This window comes from Oncorhynchus masou, chromosome 3 (genome assembly GCF_036934945.1).
Source record: "Oncorhynchus masou masou isolate Uvic2021 chromosome 3, UVic_Omas_1.1, whole genome shotgun sequence".
NCBI classification, from domain to species: domain Eukaryota; kingdom Metazoa; phylum Chordata; class Actinopteri; order Salmoniformes; family Salmonidae; genus Oncorhynchus; species Oncorhynchus masou.
In genome coordinates, this window is record NC_088214.1 from 32,678,509 (window position 1) to 32,698,453 (window position 19,945).

General features: G+C 46.4%; 1 protein-coding gene across 1 annotated transcript in view; it reads left to right on the plus strand.

The window, feature by feature from the left end:
• Positions 1 to 19,945, plus strand: part of LOC135514833 (partitioning defective 3 homolog) — a 250,086-nt gene that overhangs the window by 143,611 nt on the left and 86,530 nt on the right. Inside the window, 5 exon segments of the mRNA XM_064938485.1 lie at positions 2,372 to 2,407; positions 5,202 to 5,255; positions 10,084 to 10,272; positions 10,651 to 10,821; positions 18,849 to 19,008. Coding sequence (XP_064794557.1) covers positions 2,372 to 2,407; positions 5,202 to 5,255; positions 10,084 to 10,272; positions 10,651 to 10,821; positions 18,849 to 19,008 — 610 coding nt within the window.

The window sequence follows — 19,945 nt, forward strand, 5'->3', positions numbered from 1 at the left end:
AGAGCCCTATGGATCCTGGTCAAATGTAGTGCACTATGTAGAGGGTGGAGCGCCATTTGGGACGTAGACCCTGATCCAAGTATTCTCGGTGGGAACCTGTAGCGCTCCACTCCCTCAGAACAAATTGGATAGATTGATTGATGGATGGGTGAGAAAGCAGGCAAGTTAGGGACAGACTGAGAAATGCACTTGTTGTTGGGTGGAATATCAATCAGATTCAGAACCCACACAATAGGTCCTGTTCAAAAGTAGTGCACTAAATGGGGAATAGGGTGCCATTTGAACCGCAACCATGGTATGTTGTCAGAGTGACTAGAGGGTGACTACTCAGTTTGAGATTATAATGGCACTAGGGTAGCCTAGTGGTTAGAGCGTTGGACTAGTAACCGAAAGGATGCAAGTTCGAATCCCCGAGCTGACAAGGTACAAATCTGTCATTCTGCCCCTGAACAAGGCAGTTAACCCACTGTTCCTAGGCTGTCATTGAAAATAATAATTAGTTCTTAACTGACTTGCCTAGTAAAATAAAGGTAAAATTAAAATTAAAAATGCCATGTAATGTGTTTATATAGACGTGCCGTGTGTTTTAATTTGTTTTAATTGAAAAGTTTTGTCAATACACGTTTTTTTTATGAAACAACACATCTGGGGTTCTGTTAGTGTGTCTGATGAAAGGAATAGGTAGAGTTAATGCTGGGGTTAGTCCTGAGGTCTAAATCATAGTGTATGTGTTCCAAATGGCCCCCTATTACCTACAAAGTGCACTACTTTTGACTAGAGGCCCTGGTCAAAAGTGGTGCACTAGAAAGGGAGTAGGGTGCCATTTGGTGCGCAGGCATTCCCGCCGAGGTTGATCAGTATTTACTACCCAAGTCACTGGCTACTAATCGATCTCCCAACCAAACCGCCAGTATGCTTCTTTAACACCCGGGATGTTGCGCCAGGCTGAGTTATAGAACAGAGTAGCACTTAAATTCCCCCCCCTCCCTGTTGTGATAATAATGGGCCAGAGTGTTCTCCTCTCACCATTAGTGGATCACAGCCACCAGCAACCAACAGCAGGTTCAACCAACCCCCTCCAACAGTGACAGTTATTACAACTGAAGACGCACACACCCTATTGGCTGGCTGTCACTCTGGGCCAATCATTCTGGCCGGGCTGAGTTAGATGTTGAGCCCAGGGGCGTTCATCCAGGCCTCATCGGGATCAATACTCATCTTTTGATTAGTCCAGAGCCTTTCTTTCACTCAGGAGGATGTGTCCCAAATGGAACACCCTTTTCCCTATGGGGCCCCGGTCAAAAGTAGTGCACTATGTAGGGAATTGGGTGCCATTTGGGATGCAAGCTGGAGGTATCTGTCTGCTATCTCGTCTGACACACATGACGGGAGGAGGGTATAAATATTACACAGCGGAGAGAACCGCTTCTACCCCCAGGGAGAAAACACAGGCCTGGTTCTTCTGACTCTAGTAGTGGGGAAGAGAGCTGGAGCAGCTTCTCTGAGTTATTCCCTGCCCCCAGGCAATGATTACTGATATGCTGGTAATATCCATAGATGGGCTATAGTGGTACATGTGAGCATGTAGTTTGGTAAAGAAATGCACTCTGTTGGAGTGTGTGAACACTGGGTAGCCCACTTCTACTGCACAGTCTACATTAGGTGGAGACTTACATTTCCCTCACTAACTTTAAACATCAGCTGTCTGAGCAGCTAACCGATCGCTGCAGCCGTACATAGTCCATCTGTAAATAGCCCACCCAATCTACCTACCTCATCCCCATTTTGTTTTTACTTTTCTGCTCTTTTGCACACCAGGATCACTACTTACACATCATCATCTGCTCATATATCACTCCAGTGTTAATCTGCTAACTTGTAATTACTTTGCTACTATGGCCTATGTATTGCCTCTCTTTTTTTCTATTGTGTTATAGACTGTACGCTTGTTTAGTCCATGTAGCTCTGTGCTGCTGTTTGTGTCGCTGCTGTGCTTTATCTTGGCCAGGTCGCTGTTGTAAATGAGAACTTGTTCTCAACTATCCTACATGGTTGAATAAAGGTGAAATAAAATAGTCCATGGATGGTAGTTTGGATTTCTGTCAGTCTACTATTCAAATGTGAGCCTGGAAGTCCAGAGAACTGCTGGTTTTCTGTTCAACCTGAACAATTAATTGGACCCACCTGGTGTCCCAGGTCTAAATCAGTCCTTAGAGGAGGAACATGAACATCAGCAGTGGAACTGGCTTCAAGGGTCGGGATTTGAATGAGCCCGATGTGCTCCTCCCTCAGTTAGATTTGATGCACACATATTGCTGCAAACATGTGTCATTGACTACTGTTGTATCTTCTGACACTCTGTTTCCTCTAGAATGCAGAGCCCCAGATGCAAAGCCCCAGAGATTTGGTAAGAGTCACCCAAACCCCGTGTTTACCTGTTACCTGTCCCCTACACTGAGTCAGTGGAGGCTGGTGAGAGGAGGATGGCTTCGTGATAGTGGTTGGAAGCAAGTGTCAAGAAACCATTCGTTCTCTTCCAGCCAATACTTTGAGCCTGTTCTTCGCTAATACAGCATACAAAACTCCCAAGACTATGAACATCACGTCTAGTGCAGGTTCAAATTGTCCTCTGCTGTGCCTGTTAGTAACGTGGTAGATATTTTCAGGTGTGTAAATGTCGAGCGTCGACCGTTGTCAAAAGTGATTAATGTATGATGGTGTGCAGTCAAAGGAAATGTACTTTATTGCACAATTCTGCAAGTCCCGTGATGCGCTGATGTAGGAGTTCAGTGGAGTACCGTAGAGAAGGGTGTGTTTTCACTACTTGAATAATCTGCTCAGGGACACGCCCATTGATGCAGTGCCATTGACAACCTGGCCACACTCATAGATGACTTTCTCTGAATGGGGTCGAATGCTCATTGTGCTATTTGACCTTGTTTGGGGTCATGAGGAGACCATTTACATGGCCTTTTAACGTTGCTCTCAACTGATGAGAGGAAAGCTCATCGTTGACTGACCCACTGTGTCGTAGGACTGTATTTAAACATAGAATGGGGTCCTTGTTGTTTTCACCAATTTGTATTTTGTTTAACCTTTATTTAACGAGGCAGAGGGTTTGTTATACTGGGTTGTTATACTATCAAGGTGATTCATTATGAACTATGTCAGCCAGCCATTCTCAAGCTTCATTGACCAGCTAATTTGGTGCTTCTGTGACGTGTTCAGTTTGCTCCTCAATTCACGCTCCTCAGTTGGCGAGCGAGGTAGCAGCCCAGAGTGGGCGTTCCACGACGCGTTTACATCAGGGCGGTCCTTCCCTTTCCAGTAAACCATTCACACCAGACCAGGAGGTGTGTCATGGCTGCTGTTAGAACGGCCTCATGTGGAACGGCTCCGGAGTGTTATCGTTGTGCTCAGATGAGACACAATCCAGAGTTGGGCACCTTAGATCCCTGAGTAATCGCTCACTCCTGTGTGATTCTACAAACCTCGCCAATTAATTCCTTCATAAAGTTGGCCTACACGTTGTACACCTTAGATCTCAAGGCTGTCTCTGTCTCTCTGTCTCTCTCTCTGTCTCTCTGTCTCTCTCTCTGTCTCTCTGTCTCTCTCTCTGTCTCTCTCTCTGTCTCTCTCTGTCTGTCTCTCTCTCTCTGTCTCTCTCTCTCTGTCTCTCTGTCTCTCTCTCTCTGTCTCTCTCTCTCTGTCTCTCTCTCTCTGTCTCTCTCTCTCTCTCTGTCTCTGTCTCTCTCTCTCTGTCTCTCTGTCTCTCTCTCTCTGTCTCTCTCTGTCTCTCTCTGTCTCTCTCTCTCTGTCTCTCTCTCTCTGTCTCTCTCAGTCTCTCTCTGTCTCTCTCTGTCTCTCTCTCTGTCTCTCTCTGTCTCTCTCTGTCTCTCTCTGTCTCTCTCTGTCTCTCTCTGTCTCTCTCTCTGTCTCTCTCTCTGTCTCTCTCTCTGTCTCTCTCTGTCTCTCTCTGTCTCTCTCTGTCTCTCTCTGTCTCTCTCTCTGTCTCTCTCTGTCTCTCTCTCTGTTTCTCACTCTCTCTCTGTCTCTCACTCTCTCTCTGTCTCTCACTCTCTCTCTGTCTCTCTCTGTCTCTCTCTGTCTCTCTCTCTGTCTCTCTGTCTCTCTCTCTCTCTCTCTCTCTCTCTCTCTCTGTTTCTCACTCTCTCTCTGTTTCTCACTCTCTCTCTGTCTCTCACTCTCTCTGTCTCTCTCTCTCTCTCTCTCTCTCTCTCTCTCTCTCTCTCTCTCTCTCTCTCTCTCTCTCTCGTGTATGATTTTACAATCCTCGCCAATGAATCCCTTTGTTCTCTCCTTCCCGGCATATTCCCTCCATAATGGGCTCCACAATTATACCCAGCAGATGTTATCTCTTGTTAGAGGCTTTGTTCCACACAACTCTCAACAACACATGAACTTCACTGTTCTGTTGTGGTGCCACGCAGACAGCAGCACTGAGGCTCTGATACAAGTACAGAACATGGGCCCTGGTCAAAAGTAGTGCACTATATAGGGAATAGGGTGCCATTTGGGAACCAATCTCTGTTTCCCGGTAGGAGACGTTTTAGCGCATTAGCCCCCCCATCTCATCTGAATGGCCCTCTTCCAGTAGCTGGATGGCGGGAGGAAGGCAGGGTGAGATGGAGGGAGACTGGGGGGGACAGGGGAACAAAGTTAAGAGCTCCACACGCCAAATGGCACGCTCTCTCTGTACTGGACCAATTAACCTGAGGCCTCACTTGAAGCCATAGCAGCCTGCAGCCACTCTCCGATCCCCCCTCTCACTAAAACAGGTCGAACACACAGAGACAATAGGCAACATCACCTTGACCCTCCACATGAATTAGCTCAGCACTTTGGCAACGTTAATAATTAATAAACGTATAATCGCTGTTAATAATTGATTATCTCTCTGTGGGGGGGGGGGGTGCTTCCGTTACCCAGAGGTACATGCTATTGTTGACACTATGGGCCCTGGTCAAAAGTAATACACTATATAGCCAATAAAGTGCCTTTGAGATGCGTTCATGAACATGGTTAATTGCCACTCCTGCTGACATTTCTGGGGTTTGTTGCTTGTGGTGGCATTGGTACCATGGAAGGACGGGCCTGCGGTCGTCTCTGGTGTGTGTGTGTGTGTGTGTGTGTGTGTGTGTGTGGAATGTAACCACAGGTCTGACTGTTCCCCTCTCCAGCGTCGCTCCGTGAGGGAGGCCGTGTCGGCCACGGAGCCCCACTGGCTGACTGAGGTAACCACCCACAGCAGTGCCTGCGTCCCAAATGGCACCCGTGTCCCTATATAGTGTACTCCTGGAGTGCACCATACAGGGCAAAGGGTGCCATTTGGGATGCACACAGTGCCCTCCGCATGACATCATCCCTCTGCTCTGAGGAGGGACTGAGTCCATCAGGAGCCGTGAAGCAAAGGTAACACTTTGGACTGTTGTGCAGCAGACTGAGTGAGAGTCAGTTGGGCTGTTCATTGGGAAATGCCTAAGTAACAGTAAATGTGGCCGTAGGTGGGTATGCCTTGTGGTCTATACGCTCTGTCACTCTGTGCTGATTTAGGAAGTAACTGCCTTTACACCTGCCGTCGCAGGGCAGCACTGATCTAATACATATAGGCTACATCTCAAATGGCACCCTGTTCCCTATATAGTGCACTTCGAAACATGGCCCATATGGCTTTGGTCAGAAGTAGTGCATTATGGCCTCCCGAGTGTTGCAACGGTCTAAGGCATTGTGGTGCTCGAGGCGTCAGGACAGACCCGGGTTCGATCCCAGGCTGTGTCGCAACCAGCCGCGACCGGGAGACCCATGAGGCGGCGCGCACCATTGGCCCGGCGTCGTCCGGGTTAGGGGGGGGGGGGGGGGGGTTAGACCGTCCGGGATGTCCTTGTACCATCGCGCTCTAGCGACTGCTTGTGGCGGGCCGGGCACATGCACGCTGACTTCGGTCGCCAGTTGTACGGCGTTGCCGCGGCTGGCTTCCGGGTTAAGCAAACAGTATGTTGGACATTAGGAAATGTATAAGTAGTGCATTATATAGGGCGCCATTTGGAATACACATTAGTGTAAATCCACTGCTAATAATATTTATAATAGCTGATATCATTGTGAACTTCTTGTTATGATGGTGCTATTAGTTATACTGAGTTACAGAAAATGACTGCAAGTTGATATTGAGAAGGCATCAGTGCCAGTTACCCTGTAATGTAATGTAATGTAAAGCCAAGCCACATTGATCTATGGTCACACAGACACATTTTCGACTCGCTCGACTCCGATGAATAATTGTTGTGGCTCTTTCTGCCCCCGCTCTCTGCCTCACGCGCACACACACACAACGCGCGCACACACACACACAACGCGCGCACACACACAACGCGCGCACACACAGTGTTATTTGTGCCCCCGTGCAGATGCGACTGCATTCATGTCTCTAGTGTGTGAATGTATGAGTCAATCAGAAGGCCCAGTGACTCTAGTGGAGAACAAGCTCTTGCCTTAATTAAAGTGATGTTTCAAGCTGCCACCTGTTTCTGCGTATACAGCACGCTGTGGCTGGGAGCAGCTGCTAGCTGGGTAATTGCCATCACACAGTCACAGTATAGAGGAGGAAGAGGACACGGATGGATCTGGAGTCTCATTCTAATCTGAAGCCATTCTGATCTCATGTGTACTGCGTGAGATGTGTGGATGTTTAAGCGGATGAGGCAGGGGCTGTTGCTCTTTGCGACTATGCCTTCAGAGATGAGAGTTATTTATAAAAAAATAAAATAAAAATTAAAAACACATGACCTCGTATGACGGTGATTATAAAGGGCTGAAAGGTGACGTCCTTTTCTTTGCTTACAGTTCCACTGTGTTTAATGACTCGCTGCCTCCTCCATGAGGTGTGTGTGTGTGTGCGTGTGGGTCTCTCTTTGTGCACCGCACACACCTCCACATCAGTCTGTCTGGACTCCTCTGTCTATCCCCCAGGTGTTTGATATTCATGGTCTATCAGCATGCGGTCTAAGGTAGATAGTGTGAGAGAGAGAGAGAGAGGAGCGCTGCTTTAAAAAAAGAGCCCCAGAAGCGTTCAGCGCTCTCCACATGGGCTCCCTCCAGCAATTACATCCTCCACTGCCTCCTCGTCTCTCCTCTCCTCTTTGCGCTTTTAATTCGTTTCAAGTGACTTTTTGATTCAATCAAATCGACAGGTTTGTTTGGGAAAGTTGAGAGCACGCCTCTAATCGCTTCAGGTGATGCTGTTGGGAGCGATCGGGGGGGGCGTGAGGTAGGCCGGGGCTGTAGGGGTTGAGATCGGGGGGCGTGAGGTAGGCCAGGGGTGTGTAGGGAGCCAGGGCTGTAGGGGTTGAGATCGGGGGCGTGAGGTAGGCCAGGGGTGTGTAAGGAGCCAGGGCTGTAGGGGTTGAGATCGGGGGCGTGAGGTAGGCCAGGGGTGTGTAGGGAGCCAGGGCTGTAGGGGTTGAGATGGGGGGCGTGAGGTCGGCCAGGGGTTTGTAGGGAGCCAGGGCTGTAGGGGTTGAGATCGGGGGCGTGAGGTAGGCCAGGGGTTTGTAGGGAGCCAGGGCTGTAGGGGTTGAGATCGGGGGCGTGAGGTAGGCCAGGGGTGTGTAGGGAGCCAGAGCTGTAGGGGTTGAGATCGGGGGCGTGAGGTAGGCCAGGGGTGTGTAGGGAGCCAGGGCTGTAGGGGTTGAGATCGGGGGCGTGAGGTAGGCCAGGGGTGTGTAGGGAGCCAGGGGTGTGTAGGGAGCCAGGGCTGTAGGGGTTGAGAATGGGGGGCGTGAGGTAGGCCAGGGGTGTGTAGGGAGCCAGGGCTGTAGGGGTTGAGATCGGGGGGCGTGAGGTAGGCCAGGGGTGTGTAGGGAGCCAGGGCTGTAGGGGTTGAGATCGGGGGCGTGAGGTAGGCCAGGGGTGTGTAGGGAGCCAGGGCTGTAGTGGTTGAGATCGGGGATGGGAGTGGAGGAGCCATTTTATTCACTCTGTGGAATACAAAGCACCCTGCAGCCTGGGTTGCTGAGGAGAGAAGGGGAAGAGAAGGCAGTTCTGCAATTGTGTTCCACATGGATTCATCCTCTCCCTCTATCGCTCGCACTGCCTCTCTCTCCCTGTCTCTTTTTTTTCTCTTCTCTCTCTTTCTCTCTATTCCGCCGCCCGCTCTCTCTCCTTCGGTCTCTCCACAAAGTAATTCAATCTCTCTCTGCAAACAATGGGAGCTAATGAATGTATGACACTGAGCTTGATTATGACTGCATTCATTACACATGCACATAATTGCTAGTAGTTTAGTGTGCAGATTTATTCAGAGGACAGCTGTCAATTGACAAGGCAGAGAGAATAGCTTTTTGTTATTCAATGAGGCTCAGGCACCTGTTGCATTTTCTGATATACTGTATGTGTCTGCTTCTGTGTGTGGATAATGCTCTTAATTGTATACATTCTAGTGTGTTTTGGGGGCCTGCGCGGTGATCACCGAATCAAATCAAAATGGATTTATCTAATGCTTACTTCCCAAAAATGCATAAAAAAATATTGAAAAATAATAACACGAGGAATAAATATAAAATTAGTAACGATAACTAGGCTATATACAGTGGGGCAAAAGAAATTTAGTCAGCCACCAATTGTGCAAGTTCTCCCACTTAATAAGATGAGAGGCCTGTAATTTTCATCATAGGAACACTTCAACTATGACAGACAAACTGAGAAAAAAAATCCAGAAAATCACATTGTATGATTGTTTATGAATTTATTTGCAAATTATGATGGAAAATAAGTATTTGGTCAATAACAAAAATGTATCTCAATACTTTGTTATATACCCTTTGTTGGCAATGACAGAGGTCAAACGTTTTCTGTAAGTCTTCACAAGGTTTTCACACACTGTTGCTGGTATTTTGGCCCATTCCTCCATGCAGATCTCCTGCTCTAGAGCAGTGACGTTTTGGGGCTGTTGCTGGGCAACACAGACTTTCAACTCCCTCCAAAGATTTTCTATGGGGTTGAGATCTGGAGACTGGCTAGGCCACTCCAGGACCTTGAAATGCTTCTTACGAAGCCACTCCTTCGTTTCCCGGGCGGTTTTGCCCCACTGTACACAGGGTACCCCAGTCGCCGTGCAGGGGTACGAGGTATTTGAGGTAGATGCGTACAGTACATATAGGTAGGGGTAAAGTGACTAGTCATACTTACTGTGATCAGATACTCCATTCTTCTGACAATGTGTTTAGTCACAATGTCAATGTTGGCTCTGCAACATTCAGAACACTGACTTGTAGGATCTCTATGACAGACAGTGTATCCAACCTTTGCCTCATCTGTAACTAAACTCATAGATGTGAGCTGGTCATCCCATAGCTCCTGATTCTGAAGAGCGTCGGCATCGCTGCGTCCCAATTTGGACAAAACTTCTCATTCATAGGTTTTTCTTTTCTTTTTACTATTTTCTTTGTAGAATAATAGCAAAGACATCAACACTATGAAATAACACACATGGAATCATGGAGTGACCCAAAAAGTGTTAAACAAATCCAAATATATTTTTGATTCTTCAAAGTATCAAAGTCCCCTTTTGCCTCTGTGGCAGCTTTGCACACTCTTGGCATTCTCTCAGCCCGCTTCATGAGGTAGTCACCTGGAAAGCATTTCAATTAATTTCTTTCCTTAATGCGTTTGAGCCAATCAGTTGTGTTGTGACAAAGTAAAGGGTGGCTACTTTGAAGAATATTAAATATATTTTGATTTATTTAACACTTTTTGGTTACTACATGATGTTATATGTGTTTTATCATAGTGTTGATGTCTTCACTATTATTCTACAATGTAGAAAATAGTAAAAATAAAGAAAAACCCTTGAATGAGTAGGTATGTACAAACTTTTGACTGGTACTTGTATATAGTATAGTGCACAAATTTTGACCATGCCCTGGTTAAAAGTAGTACATTATGGAGGGAATAGGGTGCCATTTGGGACACTAATCTTGTATTTGCCTATCAGTAGATCTCACAGTAGCAGAAATGATCAGTGACACCGTCCTTTCTCCCTCCCTCGCTCACTCTCCTTTCTAGAAGGTTGAGGAGGATGACCTGGTGTTGACCCCTGACGGTACCAGGGAGTTCCTGACCTTTGAGATCCCTCTGAGTGACTCGGGATCGGCCGGGTTAGGGGTCAGCGTCAAGGGCAACCGCTCCAAGGAGAACCATGCTGACCTAGGCATCTTCGTCAAGTCCATAATCAATGGAGGAGCTGCCTGCAAGGTGAGTCTTACCCCTCTCATAAGGATTCCGATGTTCACGGTCATATAAGTAATGATGTATTTTCTGGAGTTTATATACTAATCTGCCTATTGGCATCTTCTGTCTATCTGTTCTGATTTGACAGTGAACTTCATTGCTTTCTCTGCTATTCGTTATTCCACTGATAGTGCAGTAACCTTGGTGCCAGTCTGTTTCTTGCACTCGAGCCTACTCTCTAGGGAATGAAGTAGCCTGGGTGTCACTCGTTGTTCGGTGTGACAAGGAGTTGGCAAGATGACGCAAGCAGATCTGGGACCAGGTTAACAGCACCAGTGCTATTGCGTTGAACAGCCTGATGGTGGGTGTTCTGATTCTGCGTGTCACATGCTGTGTTAACAGGATAGACGGCTGCGGGTCAACGACCAGCTGATAGCGGTGAACGGCGAGTCATTGATAGGCAAGACCAACCAGGAGGCCATGGAGACGCTAAGGAAGTCCATGTCGGTGGAGGGCAACAAACGCGGGACGATTCAGCTGATAGTGGCCAGGAGGGTCACCAAACGCAGTGAGGTAAGCCTAACCCTCCCTTTGGGACAGCCGTGGAGATTGTTGGACTAACACCAGTCTCAGGACGGGCTCATAGTAATGGCTGGAACCGGCATGAATGGAACCGTGTCCAGCATGGTTTCCATGCGTTTGATACCATTCCTTATTATTCCATTCCAACCACTGTGTGACCACTGACAACCCGTCACTCTGTGACCACTGACAACCCGTCACTCTGTGACCACTGACAACCCGTCACTCTGTGACCACTGACAATCCGTCACTCTGTGACCACTGACAACCCGTCACTCTGTGACCACTGACAATCCGTCACTCTGTGACCACTGACAATCCGTCACTCTGTGACCACTGACAACCCGTCACTCTGTGACCACTGACAATCCGTCACTCTGTGACCACTGACAACCCGTCACTCTGTGACCACTGACAACCCGTCACTCTGTGACCACTGACAACCCGTCACTCTGTGACCACTGACAATCCGTCACTCTGTGACCACTGACAACCCGTCACTCTGTGACCACTGACAACCCGTCACTCTGTGACCACTGACAACCCGTCACTCTGTGACCACTGACAACCCGTCACTCTGTGACCACTGACAACCCGTCACTCTGTGACCACTGACAACCCGTCACTCTGTGACCACTGACAACCCGTCACTCTGTGACCACTGACAACCCGTCACTCTGTGACCACTGACAACCCGTCACTCTGTGACCACTGACAACCCGTCACTCTGTGACCACTGACAACCCGTCACTCTGTGACCACTGACAATCCGTCACTCTGTGACCACTGACAACCCGTCACTCTGTGACCACTGACAACCCGTCACTCTGTGACCACTGACAACCCGTCACTCTGTGACCACTGACAACCCGTCACGAAGATGCCTTGAAATTTGAAGTTTTTCCAAAAACACTTGAAACAGTTGTTCAGTTATCATTAACATACACCCTCCCACGTGTAGTCCCCGCGTTAAATTCCAAAGCCAGGGACACGTTCTGGACTGGAGAGCTCTGCTATGGATGTGATTTAAAGAACAGTTAGTCAGGTGGGTCACAGCAGTTCACACGACATGACCTGCGTCCCAAATGGCACCCTATTCCCTATTTAGTGCACTACTTTTGAACAGGGGCTCTGGTCCAAAATAGTGTGCCATGTAGGGAATAGTGTGCCATTTGGGACGTATGCATGCTCTCGTCTTAGCCTCCATGCCCCGGGGTCTAATGTGTCATGATATTGGTACATACTCAAGACTCTCCTGGCTTGATCACTTCTCTATCTAGTGTACTGCACTGCCCACTTTCCAGCAGTGTGTTGTTTGTAGTGTGAACTGTACTGTAGGCCTCCATCCCTGCCTCTGCCTCTTGCTACGGCACATGTCAGACCTGAGATACCCATGGCGCAGCTGGTAATTGAAAGCAGAGCAGGGGCTAAGGGCTGAGCTGTGTGTTGCAGTCGGGGCATGCTGTGCTGTGGAGAAGCCAGGGACTAAGGGCTGAGCTGTGTGTTGCAGTCGGGGCATGCTGTGCTGTGGAGAAGCCAGGGACTAAGGGCTGAGCTGTGTGTTGCAGTCGGGGCATGCTGTGCTGTGGAGAAGCCAGGGACTAAGGGCTGAGCTGTGTGTTGCAGTCGGGGCATGCTGTGCTGTGGAGAAGCCAGGGGCTAAGGGCTGAGCTGCGTGTTGCAGTCGGGGCATGCTGTGCTGTGGAGAAGCCAGGGGCTAAGGGCTGAGCTGTGTGTTGCAGTCGGGGCATGCTGTGCTGTGGAGAAGCCAGGGGTGAGAGCAGAGAGCACTGGCCTTGAGTGAGGTACAGACACACAGGGGAGACTGGTCGATATCTGACAGCTGAAAGGATGGCTTGGACTCGAGCAGTATGGTTCTAGGTGTCTATTTAGAAGAGGAATTATACTTCATTGATCCATTTCCCTCGCGGTCCACAGAGTATGTGATGTACAGTGTCTTCAGAATGTTTCGGTACCCCTTGACTTATTCCACATTCTGCTGTTACAGCCTGTATTCAAATGGGATTAAATAGATTTTTTTCTCACCCAACTACACACAATACCCATAATGACTGTCCAAACGGCAAGTTACAAGTGATCAAATCGGATTAGTGTGTGTTCAGACAGCCGTCATTTGCTGGCATGGCTATGTTAGTTGTCATAGTAACAACAGGTGTGTGCGCAGTGGTGTAGGCTGATTGGTGTTGGTTAGGGGTGTCAAACTCATTCCACTGAGGGCCTAGAGTCTGCTGGTTTTAGTTTTTTTCCTTTCAATGAAGACCTAGACAACCAGGTCAGAGGAGTGCCTCACTCATTATCGACCTTAATTCATCAATGCAGTGCAAGGGAGGAGCGAAAACCCGCAGAACTCCTTGGAAAGAGTTTGACACTTGGTGCTCGTGGTTCCTGTCACTCAGAAGTGAAGTCGCAGGCGACGGTGACAGCATCACCTGCCATGGACGTTCCCCAGTTGCTTTGAAGGTTCAAAGTCATCGTGTGAGAACACTTTTTTTTTTTTAAGCCGTAAAGGACAAGAAGATCCAACTTTTAAAACACCTCATTTTTAGCTCGCCACCGCAGTCAACTTGCCTAGGGTTTCCCCAAACTCGGTCCTGTACGTCTGCAGCGTACAGCATTTTCACCTTATGATAATGTCTTCAAGTTCTTGTCAAAGTTGGTTGTTGATCATTTCTAGACAGACAATTTCAAGTCTTGCCATTTCATTTTAAGCTGATTTTAAGTCAAACTGTAACTAGGCCACTCAGTAACATTCACTGTCTTCTCGGTAAGCAACTCCAGTGTATATTTGGCCTTGTGTTTTAGGTTACCTATGTGTCTGGCTAGACTTTAAACTCTCCTTCCATACTCACATTAAGCATCTCCATTCCAAAATTACATCTAGAATTGGCTTCCTATTTCGCAACAAAACATCCTTCACTCATTCTGCCAAACATACCCTCGTAAAACTGACCATCCTACCGATCCTCGACTTAGGCGATGTCATTTACAAAATATCCTCCAACACTCTACTCAGCAAACTGGATGCAGTCTATCACAGTGCCATCCGTTTTGTCACCAAAGCCCCATATACTAAAAATCACTGAAGCTGGAGACTCGTATGTCCCTCTAGCTTTTACCACCAGCTGTCAGATCAGCTTACAGGTCACTGCACCTGTACATAGCCCATCCAACTACCTCATCCCCATACTGTATTTATTTATTTATTTATTTTGCTCCTTTGCACCCCAGTATCTCTTCTGGCACATTCATCTTCTGCACATCTTATCACTCCAGTGTTTAATTGGTATGTTTTAATTACTTCACCACTATGGCCTATTTATTGCCTTACTTAATTTGCACACACTGTATATAGACTTTTTCTACTGTGTTATTGACTGTATGTTTGTTTATTCCATGTGTAATTCTGTGTTGTTGTATGTGTCGAACTACTTTGCTTAATCTTGGCCAGGTCACAGTTATAAATGAGAACTTGTTCTCAACTAGCCTACATGATTAAATAAAGGTAAAATAAAAAAATAGGTTATTGTCCTACTGAAAGGTGAATTTTGTCTTCCAGTGTCTGTTGGAAAGCAGACTAAATCAAGTTATCCTCTAGGGTTTTGTCTGTGCTTAGCTCTATTCAGTTTATTTTTATAGAAAAAAAACTGCCCAGTCCTTGCCGTTGACAAGTATATTCATAACATGATGCAGCCACCACCATGCTTGAAAATATGAAACATTGTGTGCAGTGAGTGTTGGATTTGCACCAAACATAACGCTTTGTATTCAGGATATGAAGTTAATTTCTTTGCCACAATGTTTTGCAGTTTTACTTTGGTGCCTTATTGCAAACAGGATGCATGTTTTGGAATATATTTATTCTGTACAGGCTTCCTTCTTTTCACCTTGTCATTTAGGTTAGTATTGTGGAGTAAGTACAATGTTGTTGATCCATCCTCAGTTTTCTCACACAGCCATTTTTAACGTCACTATTTGCCTTCTGGTGAAATCCCTGAGCGGTTTCCTTGATCTCCGGCAACTGAGTCAGGAAGCCCCCCTGCATCTTTGACGTCTATTTATTAACTTCAGCATGCTCAAAGGGATATTCAATGTCTGCTTGTTTTATTTTTACCAATCTACCAGTAGGTGCCCTTCTTTGTGATGCATTGGAAAACCTCCCTGGTCTTTGTAGTTGAATCTGTGTTTGAAATTCACTGCTTGACTGAGAGACCTTACTAATAATTGTATGTGTGGAGTACAGAGCTGTGGTAGTCATTCAAAAATCATGTTGAACACTATTATTGCACACAGAGTGAATGTATTTAGGCTTGACTGCCTATTGACCCGAGACGTTATGTATTAATTTGTCAACTTTTCTAAAAAAACAACTTTCCACTTTGACATGATGGTGTATAGTGACATATCTCAATTGAATCTATTTAAAATTCAGGCTGTAACACAACAGAATGTGGAAAATACTTTCTGAAGGTGCTGTATATATGAACCACAGTAGAAGTCTACCAAGGGCACAGCCGTTCAGGTGGCACGGCTTCACGGACACTCATCACCTCACACCATCCCTCGCTTTCCTCGACATCTCCTCCTGAGATTACTTCTTTTAGGACAGTAATCATTGGCAAACCTTATTCTGAATCTGAACTAATACTTCCTCAATATTAAACCCCGCCCCACAGGGCTATTCTGACAGATTCTTCCCTCATCACAATTCAGACCCAATGGAGTTCAGCCTTGCACCAGTTTAATTATAGGACTGAATATGCAGTGGGTAGAGTGGTGATTTGTTGACTGACCTCAGCATGGCAAATCTCCTTGGCTGTTATTAAGGCAGGCTAGATAGGCTCTCTGTTGCAGCCAGTTTCATTAACTACATCCATTTAAAGTAGAGGCTGACTTCCAACAGTCGGAAGCCAAATGGCCGCTCTCTTGAAATCCTTCTCCAGGTCTCCAGCCTGAGTCATTCTCACTTACCCTGGTTTTACTGGCAGTACTCTGCTTGGTGATTGTTCAGCTGTTTCTGCACGAATAGAACGGAACCTTTCTGTATCACTCCGGTCTCGCTCTGTGTTATCACGTCTCTCAAACACCTGGGAAATGAAATGAAGGGGCTGTGGGTTGATTATTCACTGATTACATTTCCTCATGTCGTGACGCACATCTGTTGTTGGCGATTCTTATACTAATGATAGGCTCTAAGTTCTGGTGCTGATCCAGTTGGACAGAGCACACACTACCGTTCCAAAGTTTGGGGTCACTTAGAAATGTCCTTGTTTATGAAAGAAAATGAATTTTTTTTGGGGGGGGGGGTCCATTCAAATGACATCAAATTGATCAGAAATGCAGTGTAGACATTTTTAATGTTGTAAATTACTATTGTAGCTGGAAACGGCAGATTTATTTTATGGAATATCTACAAAGGTATCATAGGTACACCGGTCTCAACGTCAACAGTGAAGAGGCGACTCCGGGATGCTGGCCTTCTAGGCAGAGTTGCAAAGAAAAAAAATCTGACTGGCCAATAAAAAGTAAAGATTAAGATGGGCAAAAGAACACAGACACTGGACAGAGGAACTCTGCCTAGAAGGCCAGCATCTCGGAGTCGCCTCTTACCTGTCGATGTTTAGACTGGTGTTTTGCGGGTACTATTTAATGAAGCTGCCATTTGACTTGTGAGGCGTCTATTTCTCAAACTAGACACTCTAATGAACTTGTCCTCTTGCTCAGTTGTGCACCGGGGCCTCCTACGCCTCTTTCGATTCTGGTTAGAGACCGTTTGAGCTGTTCTGTGAAGGGAGTAGTACACAGTGCTGTACGAGATCTTCAGTTTCTTTTCAATTTCTTGCATGGAATAGCCTTAATTTCTCAGGACAAGAATAGACTGACGAGTTTCAGAAGAAAGTGCTTTGTTTCTGGCCATTTTGAGACTGTAATCAAACCCACAAATGCTGATGCCACAGATACTCTGCTAGTCTTAAAAAGGCCAGTTTTAATGCTGCTTTAATTAGTTCAACAGTTTTCAGATGTGCTAACATGATTGCAAAAATAGTTTTCTAATGATCAATTAGCCTTTTAAAATGATAAACTTGGATTAGCTAACACAACATGCCATTGGAATCCAGGAGTGATGGTTGCTGATAATAATGGGCCTCTGTACGCCAATGTAGATATTCCATAATAAATCTGCCGTTTCCAGCTACAATAGTCATTTACAACATTAACCATGTCTACATTGTATTTCTGATCAATTTTATGTTATTTTAATGGACAAAAAATGAGCTTTTCTTTCAAAAACAAGGACATTTTAAATGACCCCAAACGTTTGAACGGTAGTGTACATCTCTCTCTCTCCCTCCCTCTCTACCACACCTGCTGTCTCGACCTCTGAATGCTCGACTATGATAAGCCAACTGATATTTACTCCTGAGTTGCTGATTTGGTGTACCCTCTACAACCACTGTGATTATTATTTGACCCTGCTGGTCATCTATGAATGTTTGAACATCTTGAACAACGGTCTGTTCTTAATGGCCATGTACTGCTATAATCTCCCCCCGACACAACCAGAAGAGGACTGGCCACCCCTCAGAGCCTGGTTCCTACCATCTAGGGAGTTTTTCCTAGCCACTGTGCATCTGCATTGCTTGCTCTTTGGGGTTTTAGGCTGGGTTTCTGTATTAGCACTTTGATACATTTGATATGATTTGACAACTAAAACAAGGCCATATTTATAATATCTGACTAGGCGGAGTCATCTCCTTGTATGTCTAAGATAAACAGTCATTCTCCGTTGCTGGACAAGAATTGTTCCTCTAATGGTGGTTTGGCCTAGCCTGAGCCCAGAACCTTCTTGGTCAGGGATGTGTGTTTTGTGTGAAGTATTCAGTTAGTGTTGTTAGGTGGACCCCTCTCCCAGAGTTAGTTTTTTTTCTTCTCCAACTGTTGTCCTCACCACCACCGCGATGTTGAGTTCCACATCGCTCCTTGCCCTAGTTCCACAGAGACTAGGCTCGTTTATCAGGAGCTGAGACTCAACTGTTGCCCTTTACCTACTTTCTTAGAAATAATCATATACAGAAATGCAAGAACATGTCTGGACGGACGGACACGTTCTGTCCTTCCCCTTGTCTCTGCAATAATGCAAACATCCTAACCAATATCAGGTTATTGCTACTAAGAAGCTGCTTATGCAGATAAACAGGCTCATGTCATTCAAATGGGCTCAAGTAAGTTTCCAACACCACTAAAGGGTTGGTTTTCCCAGACCTAAATTCTGGACAAAACAAATGCTATTTCAATGGAGAATCTCCATTGAGAATACGTCTTAGTCTTGGACTAGGCATAATTGCTCAAGGAAGCAGTCCCTATACTTCAAATCAATGATATAGGAGATTCTAAGTGCAAACAATAGAGATCCATCCACACCATAGAGATCCTGTCATTTCTACTGATACGATGGAATTCTATGGTCCATATACATTTAACCCCACTTCCTCCTCAGTCATGTGTGTTTAAAGGTGACATAGTCAGCAAATGGCCTGTTTGTCCATTAAACAGCAGTGTGTCCGATAGACACCGGAGGGAAATGTCACTGTGCTGCTGCTCTCCTGTGGGGGGAATGTTGACATCCGGGGTCTTAACTGCTATTGGAAATCCATGGTCATTTATCTCGCTAGCCGTGGTTGTGGTGGTGCTGCGGCTAATGTTAGCACCAGGCTAGCCTGCCTCTACCGGTCTGCCTGTCCCTCACGGAGGGGATTATTGTTATCTATAAATGAAACTGTCATTGTTGCTGCTATCCTACTGTGAGCGTGAAAGGGCAATAATGGGGTTGTGGCATTGAGCTAGTTCAAACTCTATAGAGATTTAAGATTCAAGATTTAATCCCAATGTACCAAAGGGAGAATTTCGTCTCATACGACACCTTCCCACTATAATAAGGATTGTTTCTTCCAATATGTCATGTATTGACTGTACCCGTCTTCTCACCCTTCTGTATGTAGCTGGAGGCCCCTGGGAGCCCCCTGGGACCGGAGCAGACCCTCCTGAACTCCTCCCTGCTGGACGACCGGGAGCGTCGTATCTCCCACTCCCTGTACGGAGGCATAGAGGGCCTGGACGACAACCTGATGCCACAGCAGGCTCTGATGGGCAGGATGATGGGTGAGTCAGGTGACCCCATAGATACAGATGGAGGACTCTAGATGGATACAACCCGTTTTAGAATGGACATTGGCGAAGTTGAGTCTTATGTCTTACTCTATGGGTGACTCACTATATCAGGGGTAGGCAACTAGATTAAGCCGCGGGACATTTTTGTAGGAGCGGATGATCCGGGCGCAACATAATTATAGTAATTTGTACACTGCAAATTGACCACAACTAAGCCCAAAAAGAGATTTGTATTTGAAAATATCAATAATTTCATACCTTGAATACAGTGAGACACGATCGTGTCGATTCGTGGAAATACTTTCTTAAATAAAACACATTTTTTTTGCTCAATTCCTGTTGATTTAAGTCTTTTTTTACCCAAAACTAAAATGGCCCCCAATTTTGTTTTACTAAAAACTTTGGGGTGGCCCCAAAAAAATAACTCGCTGGATGGTTTTGGGCCGGCCGTCTGTTGCTGACCCCTGCCCTATAGCTTCTCACACCTGTACTGCTGGGTTAGCACCAGATCTGTCTGTCATTCACACTCTACAAACTAGCACCTAACAGGTAATTCACACCTGAGCCAAGCTCAGATAATGTGGTATTGTTACTGGAACAGCAAGGGCCAAATAATTCAAACTAAGAAGACACCATTTCTGATGACTCCTACTGATAAAAAGTATTCACTTTTAACCATTTTATATACTAGAGAAGGTGGACCGTGAGTGGACTGGAATAGGTGCACCACTACCTCGTGTTGTAACATCTGGCCTAGTGGCTGGCTGGTTGCCATCTCAATTCTATGATTGATTGAATCTCTGCCGCTCAGTCGTGGCCGGACCGTTAAAATCCTTGTCTTCCCGTCAAACAGCCTGCCTGCCATCCTGTCTCACTGTCTGTCAGACCAAGGCCCTCACACACACGGACACACACACACACACACACA